The sequence below is a fragment of the Thermobia domestica genome, chromosome 2 (assembly GCF_964235325.1).
Source record: "Thermobia domestica chromosome 2, izTheDome1.hap1.1, whole genome shotgun sequence".
Lineage (NCBI taxonomy): Eukaryota > Metazoa > Arthropoda > Insecta > Zygentoma > Lepismatidae > Thermobia > Thermobia domestica.
Genome location: NC_137455.1, coordinates 122,910,695 through 122,922,472, shown reverse-complemented (window position 1 = coordinate 122,922,472; position 11,778 = coordinate 122,910,695). Strand labels below are relative to the sequence as shown.

General features: G+C 37.7%; 1 protein-coding gene across 1 annotated transcript in view; it reads left to right on the top strand.

The window, feature by feature from the left end:
* The first annotated feature begins 271 nt into the window (after window positions 1-271).
* The window catches only part of Ppt2 (palmitoyl-protein thioesterase 2), a 42,765-nt gene continuing 31,258 nt past the window's right edge, over window positions 272-11,778 (top strand). Inside the window, exon 1 of the mRNA XM_081745597.1 lies at window positions 272-581. Within this exon, the coding sequence (XP_081601723.1) occupies window positions 408-581 (174 nt within the window). The 5' untranslated portion in view covers window positions 272-407. The remainder of the gene's footprint in view (window positions 582-11,778) is intronic.

Genomic DNA, 11,778 nt, shown 5'->3' with positions numbered 1-11,778 from the left:
CTAGACTTCCGATAGACTTGGGCACGACTTAAGATTATTTCCGGATAAACATAGAGCTATGTAGTTTTCAGTGGGCGAAGCTTAAGGGACTTTTCAAATCCATTTAAATCGTTAATATTGCATATATATAAAAGAAAGAAATATATTTATTACGCATGCTGTTCTTTTAAATTCAGATAAATAATAAAAAAAGGGGAAATCCCCATTGACCTACACCGAATTGTCTGAGGCAATACAGTACAGATATAAGAATCTTGTTCTCTGGGACGAAAGACAAAAGCATAAATCTGCATAGATTTATTTTTAACATAGGATCGATCAGCTGTTTGAATGTTGATAATTACAGGACTAAAGTAAACAAAAACTATAAGTTTTTTTCTTTTTTTGAAAGATTTTTAACAGTCAATATGAAATATTCTTCCTCAAAGATCTTACAAGTGATATTGCAATATTTGTATTTGTGCTTCGTACTTATGATATCTGAAATTCAGTATTGTGTTTCATATAAGCCCGTATTCATAATACATGGTGTAATGGATGGAGCACCGGGAATGTCTTTAATGGGAGAAAGAATTCAACAGGTATGTCATTTTTTATGGCACAGTTAAACAATGCGGTGGCCATTACGAAGGTTACGAGCAAAATATATTACTTCAAAAAGAAACATATAACATTTTACTTAATTAATATGTTAGTTTACAATGTTTAATAGTTTAATATATTAGCTTCCTTACCACAAGATTTACATCTTAAGTCTTTATAACATACGATTCCGATTCATTATGAATTAATATGAATCGTTAGAATCACTATGATTCGTTAAAAATCACTGGAAGGAGCGGGCTATACTCAATCCAAAAATTATAATTCTTTGACTAATTTTCTTCTTATTGTCCCTTACATGATTTGCGTTGGTCGAGATGAAAACATCTCACTTGGCATCTATAAAATTTAAGTTGGCCATCAGAAATAATTGTTGAAAAATTACAACTCTTTTACGATTTGCGTTTAAATACGGCGTTTAAAAACTACAGTACAAGAAAAGGTTAAAGAAAACATCAATCTGTGCTAGGTGGCCATTGAAAAGCACGAATGAGATCTAACCGAGTCGGGGTAGGGCGAAGAAAGTTGGGAGCGCACGATAGCGCGTGAGTGCGTCCGAAGGGGAGCTGACACGTGCGACGATGTATACACGGGTAAGGAAGGGTACTAAAAACAAGTGGATTTTGGCAATGGTTCGATTCAATAGCACTCGGTGGTGGTTTCATACTATTAGCACTCTACTTTTAAACATAAAATACAGCTTCTGCACACTGTGCAGAAATACACCGTCTTTTCATGCAAAGTATTGAATTTTACCTGTAAATCTTCCAAAATGTGATGTGCCAAAAGTAAACCAGCACTACAAAATATCCTATTTTTAGATGTGCATACGTAACCTTCTTACTTTTGTATTTCATTTTTCACGAAATTGAGTCCAACTAAATTATGAAGTTTCTTAGGAGACGAGTTGCATTCAAAATATATAGAAAATATACCGAGAAAGCCGTAAAGGTAAGTACTGAGTTAACCTAACGAGACCTGAGCAAACAAAAATACAGAAAATATAGCGAGAAAGTATGAATTTGAACCAAAAAATTCAGATCTCCCAAATCCAAAATTATGCCATATAAAAGTACAGAGTAAGTCATTTGTTTTTGTTGTGTACGACCGTAGATTTTTAAATTTTACAAAAAATAATAATAATAAATAAATAAACTTAAATAAATAAATAAAGTAATATTTTATTGATTTAATAATAATAAATAAATAAATAAACTTAAAAAAATAAATAAAGTAATATTTTATTGATTTTTTTTCGTTTACGCGCATACCCACCGCCACTAATGCGCTGCTCCCTAGGGATACATCCCAGTGCTACCGCACGTATCTTCCAACTTTGTCCTTCCAGTACTATAGTTAGATACACTTCTTATTTTAGTGGCCACGCAGCACAAGTTGACTTATGTTTTTCTAACTGTCGGTTTTAAGCCGTACCGGAAAAACGCTGACGTACCAATAACGGTTAAGGGCTTCTTAAGTAAATCTGTACCCAAGAGTTGCAACTCCACCTTTACAAAAAACAATGTTTAAAGTTACTAAAGGTGCCTTCCATTTCAACTCAGGCAAAAAAAAAAAAAAAAGTACCATCTCAGATATTGTTGAAACTTTTTTTATAGCAACTAGACATGTTTTTAAGAGACCCATATTTTTTTGTTTTGTCGAAAAAAATTTTCCCGCCAAGTAATGGGCCATCAAAGACGGGGAGTACAATTTATGAATTGTAAAAGACATGGAAAATGGTCAACTTCGGAGCCCCACCATTCAGCTATGGAGACAGGTAGAGATATAATTTTTGTTGTGGTATGTATATAGGGATATAAATAACCTATATTTTATTGTACTTCGGTTTGCGCATACGTACCTTGTTGTACATAAATTAACAAATGAACGTTAATTTATCTGAAAAGTCGAAGTTTGCGAATTTTTTTCGAGCACTTTCGGTTCGAATTTTAAAATTCTGCTTTCACGGTTGGTAAGACCCAGTTACCCGCTTTCCGAAAAAAATTTTGTATCTCTTCTGTGTGCAACCGTTTTGTCGCAAAAAATTCGAGAAATTGTAAAATTCTCAAAAATCGCCATTTTCTCGAAAACACCATCTTTTAAAATTCTGAAATTTTGTCAGATGGTTTAGCTTTACATGAGTAATAAACACACCAAATACCATTCTCGACCAATGCTTCATGAATTAACTACAGCCTTTTGAAGTTAGCGAAGTTTCGTTAACTTTGATGTCACAGTTAGCAACACTGGAAACAATAAAAGTGCAATGATTTGATGATGTTTGTGGTTCACATTAGTTAAATGAAGAATAAAAGGTTTTCCTGACTGGTTTTTATTATTTTGATCAAAAAAGCTCTCTGGAATAGTAAAACGAGCCCCCTCCCCCCTTACTCGTCCGTTTTTTTAAACCGAAGTCATCTGAAATGGAAATTACGATTACGAAACACAAATTTTAAGTTCACTTACTTAAAATGGTCTTCGGAAGCAAAATTTCACTGATTTTTTTTTCACATGGACCAATCATTTGCTTGCTTGGTGTCTTCTTCGCTAATAGCAGTAGTACACTTACAACTCGTCCAGAGGTGGATCCAAGGAGTCGATCGCCCTCCCAGAAGAAACTTTCTTATTTTATATATAAATAAAACCCATTCCAGAGTTTGGAGCTCTTAAAAGTAGCTCTAAGTAGCAGTATTTCATTTCCCCCCCCCCCCAGAAGTTCGTCCTGGATCCGCTCCTGCGTAGCACATTGTCGATAATCACAAAACACTTATTTTCACGTCTGTTATGCTCTTCTGGAAACCTGTACCCTGCTGAAAATCCATGTGGAAGCACAAACAGCACTTCAACTGTACGTAATTCATGATTTATTCATAATTCTGCTACGCACCACTGATTATCATAAGTATATGCAAGGGCGTCGATCCTGGGGGGGGGGGACCGGAGCCCACAAAGCTGATGTGAGCCCTCTATTATATTTATGAATATACAATATTTGACCTAATTTGAATGCAATTTGTCTTAAAATCCTCATATATATATATATACCTTCTGCATCTCAATCCCCTCCCCCTCAATCTACAGAGAAATCGGCGCCTTTGAGCATATGTATGTAACAAAAGTTCCTTTTTGCAGACTTCTTAAATCTACACTTTGAAGCATGAAGTTAGTTTATGTTGACCCGTTACTGCCATAAAAACTTCGCCATTTTCCGAAAGCCAAAGGTGACTTCGTTGAATACCAGTTACATACTTTCCCATTCTTGCTTTTTTTTTTCTTTCTTTCTTTCTTCCGGAAGTTGTCGAATTCAGTTCCAGGCAACAAAACGAGAGTAATACCCGGAGTTTATACTTGCACTATACTCACGAATTCTTCTGCGGTTTTAATACTTTGTACCTGTTTTTGCCTAAGGTTATGTCGCGTTCTTTACACTCCCCCCCCCCCCCTCCCCAATACTGTCGCAGAGACCCTAGCATGGCCGGTTTCACTGCAAAACCACTGCTTTATCGGACCTGTCTGCATCTCGAACATCAAAAGCGATTTTTAAAGTGGGATGCAGCACCATCATAAATCACTGACACGGTTTGGGAAATTGTAGACACTTATTTCCACGTATTCGAACCTTTTTCCATAACCTATATTTTCGGTTTTCTTCGAGTATTTTTAGAATCTTGTCTATGGCTATGAGTACATGAGCCGAATCGTGTGTTTTGTCGTCGCTTATTACAACAAAACTGTCAGTTGTTCCATATTCCGGCGATATAACTGAATTTCACTTTGCAGAATAACAGTCCAGTTTTCAACGAAGTCCACATGAAGTAAAATAGAATTTGTATCTTAAAATTTTATACGGTGCTTTCGGTAGCAATTAATTCTCTTTGGATTTTCTTGATGTAGTCATGAATTACAAGTCTTACAGTTAAACCAGCCATGTACGATACGAAAACGGGAAGTGGCACAGTTTTTTGTTTAACGAGATCATTGTTTTCCCATATGGCATACGTAACACTTTCATTTTCAGCAGGATCAAAGACTCCACACTTATTCCTTTCATTTCAGGACATTCACTACATTCTTGAAGAAGACAGCTGTCTTTTTCAGCGGATCATACTACTAAAGGAAATAGGTCACTCATGACTGCTTCAATACAGGTTGCACCTTTGATTTGTTGCAACGCAGTAGCAGATAACTTAAAATTTGCACAATACACACACACACACTTCCCTAGCAGGTTGCGGACTGACCCACTTTAGTCGAATACTATAAAATTCCGAGTGACCCATTCTTATGCTGAGATTGTTCTGTTTAAAAGAAAGTACGTAAATTTCTTTGATGGAACGCGTAAGAGATTGTTTCGATTTTTTTTTTAAACTTTTTGTCCTTTTTCGATCACTGTAATGTCATCGCACTTAATTGAGACTTTGTCTGGATCATTCCAAGTCATCACTGAGGTAATAGTGCAGGCTTTTTATAGATTGTCAGAATTTATTGGATGGCCATTTTAAGTAAACTTAAAATTTGTGTGTTTCGTAATCGTAATTTCCATTTCAGATGACTTCGATTTAAAAAAACGGACGAGTAAGGGGCGGGCTCGTTTTACTATTCCAGAGAGCTTTTTTGATCAAAATAATAAAAATCAGTCAGGAAAACCTTTTATTCTTCATTTAATTAATGTGAACCACAAACATCATCAAATCATTGCACTTTTATTGTTTCCAGTGTTGCTAACTGTGACATCAATTTTACAAAAAAAAAAAAGTCATATAAAAGTAAATAAAAATGTAAAATAAAAATGTAAAAAAAATAAAAATGTAAATAAATAAAATAAAATAATGATGATGATACTGATATTGTGTTTCTGTATGACGTTCACTTTCCTTAAGACTATGATTGCGTGAATGTGTCACTGATTGCTGAACGCGAACCCACCGGGCCCAGACGGGCAAGCTGTCAACACTCACTGACCCATCCACTACACCAATCATCTCCGGAAAGTAGAACTCAAATCGTCCCAAAATGTGAAGATTTCTAAGCCTCCCTCATTCTCACTCGCAGTCCAGCATCCCGATCCGCAGGTCATAGCCTGCATCCCATCAAGAGATAAGATTACAAACCACAACCCGACAGAACAAGACACTGACCCAAGAGTGAAACTGACGGTGAATGCTTCGAAAATCTAAATGTTTGTGTTTACTAACCCAGATAAAAAAAAAATTCTCGAATCAAATCTAAATCGCGCAACGGGATGGAATTTCGGAAAAAAAAACTGAATGCCAAAGTGAATTTAGCTGATCTTATTAACGAAGTGAAATTTTCTGGCAGGTCTGTGATTCCAACCCCGGTCACACTAAGTGAAATCGATTCTGTGAGTTTTCAAGACGCTATATTTACTTTCGTTACGTACTGCTTTAAACACTTCACTTTCTGAGTACCAACAATACTATTGAAGTTACTATACTACATCGTTTTTTTAAAATAATTAGCTCTGCACTGGACAATGAAAGATTTTGTTTCGACTCGCACGCTTTATTTACACTAACTTTCTGTATGATAAGAGATAACAGGAGAATACATTTAAAAAAAAAAATGTCGTAAAGGTTGGAAATTGAGGAAAATTCTAGACATAGCTGAATGGGTAAGTCCATCATTGCATTACATACTCTCTGCACATATCATGAACAATTCTACATACGTTTAGTTTAGTCAAAAACAATTTGAAAATAAAGACATTTACTACTATAACCACATGAGCCTTGTACTACACAGGTATCACTTATTACGGCTGTGTGCTACATGCTTTACTTTCTTTTCTTAGTATTCTCTCTTCAGATACCGTTGTGGAGGTGGGGTCAGCGCGGAGGATTTATACCGACAAGGTGACCTCCCTTGTATGAGCTCAGACCTAATCCACTTTGATTCCCACAACAAAAACATTTTCCTTTGAGATAACACATACACTAGATACATCTACATGAAAAGAAAGTACACTTAACCTAGTCCCTAGCCTAACTATCTAACTAACTTAAACTAAAACATATAACATCACTTTATTCAACAGATTAATAATATAGCACACACCCTGCTTCTTACCGAGGACGTATGGGACGTCGACCATTCAGCTCTACTTTTGTATGTTGTTAAAACAAAAAAAAAAAGTCTTAAACTATGTGCTTAAAAATTCGAATTTCTGGTTTCTGGTGAAAGGAATTTAAAATACATAACGAACGTGTTGTCACTGACGAGTATCTCCCATTACCAATAGCTACGCAAGCACCCTTGTTATCGATGTGAGTCGAAACTTTGTATACATTTTGTCTCATCGTATTCAAACTACAGTGAAGGTGAGCACAAACCAGAGAATGGATTTAATTATGTAATATAGCAGTACGGAAAAATAATAAATTAAAAAAAAGAATATACGAGATTACATATTCAAAATATAATTTTGGGGGTGAAATGTATGTACTCGAAAGTATACACATTTCATGGACTGTTGGTAACAAACATCCACACTGAAACTCCAAAAGAACAATATTTCCCCCTCCATTGAACGAGTATTTTATGTCACATCATAGATTTTGTACATTGTATAACTTAGGGAAAACTACGCAGCGTTTAGCACATCATATTGGTGGACATCACCACGCCAATAACATAACACTTACTCCAATCCGAAAAAGGTTAGAAATTTAGCATGTTCTCACGTGGCCAAAACAACAGAAAATTTTGATGCTATCTTCTATAACTTACTTGGATTCCATGGGAAAAATATAGAATACTTCTCTCCCACGTCTGAAGGTTGTTGTTATTTTACACCAGCTCTCGAGGATGGAGAGCCTACCTCGGTGCACAAAAAATCAAATCATCGGATCTGACATCCATGAGTCGACAGTGAAGATGGCTTTTCCCCCAAACCACTTTCGGTTCTGACGTGAAAGATTTGCTCTCACTGCAGAAAATCCTATGTCCGTTGAGCACAGCAACCTACTCACTGCCTTCCATATTATGTCCACAGATATCAAAGGTATCAATTATTTTGTGTCGAAACCTTTAACTAATTCTCTTTCACGTTTTTCCTATGGACGGAGATTATCGTACGTCCATAACTTAACACTGCTTCCGGTAAAGACAATGACAATGGGAAGAAGATCCCTAATTGGAGGTTCATTGTGACGTAACTATACGATGATAGGTGTATCTATCAAGATCAAAGAAGCCGAAAAATCTCAACCACACCTGTGATTGCGGAAGATCCAATCACAGATAATTTAGATTAAACAAAGGGATGCTCCAAGAAGCTACTATGGCTGACTTTACAAATATAAAATTTTAAAGAAGATTTTTGAAATAAAAATTTTGAATTCTTTCGAAGATCCCCAAAGCCAAAAATATGAATGAAAATTGACTGGAAAGGATTAAAAACGACCAGAAATTACCTTATTTCCTAAAATAATATTATATTTTAGCTAAATATACGAATAATTATTCAATGTAAATATATTACCATATATTTCCCTCTAAATATACTAAAATCATTAGTTCAAGGAACTTAACGCAAATTTTGCGGTCTACTTCAAATCAAGTCATTGATTAATTATATATTAAAAATAAAATTTTAATAAATATTAAATTCATATATACACTGGTTGCCCAAAACTTCCGGGCCATGTTACATTATACGATGTATAAGGTAACATCCTCCGGGAGCTTCGGAAAAAAAAAAATCTAACTTAGAAGTCCTAAGTTAAGCTCCTTTTTTTTTTTTTCTCTCTAACCTAACATTTTATTTATAAAATACACTAATGCAATGCAATCAATATAGGAAATGTTTTGAAAATTTTTCAGAGACCTTAATCCTAACAAAGAATTTATAACTACACTAAACGAACGAAAAGAAAATTGGACACAAAAATAGACTCAAAACAAACAAAAATTACCTTAATCTAAATTTAACCTACGATTCTCTTTCTTTTTTTTTCTCGACTATGTTTTGTTTCTGTTCAAGGAATCCATATCGCAGTCCTCAATTTCCCTTAGTGAGAGCAGCGACATGCATTCTCTGAACTATTCCTATTCACTTCCGGTGGCTGCGTCATCGGCGGCATGAACATCGTGTACGGCGGAGGCCAACCAGTGGACATAGCCATGTTCACCGCTGGGGAAGGAGTGGATGTGGGAGTTGCCACTCCTCCTCCAGGAGGCAAATTCGGCATGTATCCCGGATAGGCTTGCGCTCCCGGTATGTGGTTCGAACTCGGCGCGCACTGTTGGGATGCACCTCGATGACATCCAAAGTTCATTGCTCCCGATTGGTAATTAGGATTGGAAACATATGGAACATTCTGGTTTCCGTTCCCCCAATTTTGCCTTCGGTTGTTGAACCAGGGTCTTCTGGCCTGAAAATTTCTTCTTCGACCTCGGTTCCCCAAGAATTGATTGCCATTTCCATTTTTCTTGGCATCACCATTCTTCTTTTCTTCGTCCTCCTCCGTCTGCGACGAAGTGTCTTTTGTCTGTTGAGACTTCCCGTTCTTTTCGGTCTTTTTCCCAATCTTGGCCTGCCGAATGTGCAGACGCTTAAATTTCTTATCTGTTACTGGTTCCATAGGTTCCGGATGACCTTCTATTTCGGCTATCTTAACAATCAGATGCTGGATATTCTTGGGCTCCACGGCTCGCAACAATCTAGCATCTCCAGCTGGCAGACAATCTAGGACAATTTCAATGAGTTCTGTCTCATCTGGATGTTGTGCCACAGCATAGTATTCGGCTATGACCTTCCAGGCAAAGTCAGTTAGCCGGTTATACTTGGACCGGTCAAATTTCATTCCTTGTATGAATTTCTTCTGCAGGCGTTCCATCCTGGCCGAGAAGTAGTGTTCCTTAAATAGACGCACAAAGTCCGCATAACTGCTGATGTCTTTGCAGACCGTTTGGTACCAAGTCTTGGCCCCAGCCGACAAACAACACGGTACCAAAACCATGCGTTCGTATTCCGACGCAGAGATTATCTTAAACGCCTGTTCTAAACTTTCAAGAAAAGACCTGGCCAAACCATATTCTCCAGTGAAGTTTGGTAAGTGATTTAGCTCCGACAGCCTTAAATTTAACGCCCTATTTCCAGAACATCCCTCATATCTGCTGGAATTCAGGGGAGAGTTGCAGCCAATCACAGGGCTCTTTGCATTATTATGATTTTGTCCAAAATTCGAATAAGAAGTATAATTTGGTCCAAAAGGTAAGTTGCTTGGCATCGATACCACTGTGTGACTACATACTCCCTCCGGAATTCCAACAAACGAAGGAGTCCTGTCTGCGGCACTACTGGACACTACATGACTTAAGCTACATACATTGGAAGTCGAGACCGAAGCCTGAGACCACGTCAATAATGGGTTTAAAGTCCTAGAGGCAACCTGACCACTCATGATATCCCCACAGGTGGGACTGGAATTGTTCGTGACCAACGAATGCGAATTTAAGTCAAACGGCCAGACATTCTTAGTGTGAACTCTGGTCGGCTGACAGACAGAGACTGTCACCGTTGGGACCGTACGAGTCTCCCCAACCGAAGAGACTGGTACATCCACTCGGGTGTCAGAGTCTGTTCCGTCAGAGTCAACCCCCTCACAACCAACAAAGTCACGTGACCGCTTGCGACCGACACGACCTGGTTTACTTTGCTCCTGATCCTTCACCAAAGTTTGGATCTTAGCCTCGAGTACGTCATAAGATTTCTGGGTGCTCGACTCGAGATGCGATAGTTCTTTTGCGAGCTGATCACATCTGCGATTTCGCTTTTCTACTGACAACCGGAGATTCTCCTCAACGGTGTCTACCCGCGTTGTTATCGTATCCTGAAATTCCCCCACCGAAGTGTATAAATCGCGAACTTCGTTACGGAGGTCCGATACGTCCTTGTTTACATTATCGACTTTTTCGTTTACAATTTGCATCATTTCCGACTTTAACAAATCAAATTTTTGATTCATCGCGTACAAATTATTATCTACCTTTTCAAATCTTTGGTTCATAATACTGTCAACCTTTTCAAATTTTTGGTCCAAAGTTAAAGTTAAAGTTTGACTAAAACGTTCTAACATTTTTGCAAGGTCTGTCACGGATGCAGGGGAACCTGCAGTTCCGACACTCTCTCCACCGTTGTGTAAGAGTTTCTCTCCCGTGTCGTGCGTCGCGGTGTTCCGTTCACTTCCACTTTCCTGTGACTTGGAAAGCGATTGCACAGTCAGCTGTTTGGCCACACACGTTTTACAAAACCAGGGCTCACTACACTTATTCAATTCTTCTACCTGCTCGTCGGTTATACCATAGCACTGTGCATGCACCCATCCAGAGCAACCGTCACAATACACACTGAAACCCTGTATTTCTTCACTACAACATACATATTCATCCGGACTACGGGATTCAGTACTCGACCTGCTACCAGCAGACATCTCCATTTCATATAAATTGTTTTCCCCAAGTTACACATATACAAACTCAAGAGTGACTACACATCGTTCAAGGAGTCGTTTGTCACAACAGTCCCCATTACATTACACTGCTCTTTCAATACGATTCACTTAGCACTCGCGAAAGATTGAAATAACAGATCCTGGCTGTGAAACGCCAATTTTACAAAAAAAAAAAAGTCATATAAAAGTAAATAAAAATGTAAAATAAAAATGTAAAAAAAATAAAAATGTAAATAAATAAAATAAAATAATGATGATGATACTGATATTGTGTTTCTGTATGACGTTCACTTTCCTTAAGACTATGATTGCGTGAATGTGTCACTGATTGCTGAACGCGAACCCACCGGGCCCAGACGGGCAAGCTGTCAACACTCACTGACCCATCCACTACACCAATCATCTCCGGAAAGTAGAACTCAAATCGTCCCAAAATGTGAAGATTTCTAAGCCTCCCTCATTCTCACTCGCAGTCCAGCATCCCGATCCGCAGGTCATAGCCTGCATCCCATCAAGAGATAAGATTACAAACCACAACCCGACAGAACAAGACACTGACCCAAGAGTGAAACTGACGGTGAATGCTTCGAAAATCTAAATGTTTGTGTTTACTAACCCAGATAAAAAAAAAATTCTCGAATCAAATCTAAATCGCGCAACGGGATGGAATTTCGGAAAAAAAAACTGAATGCCAAAGTGA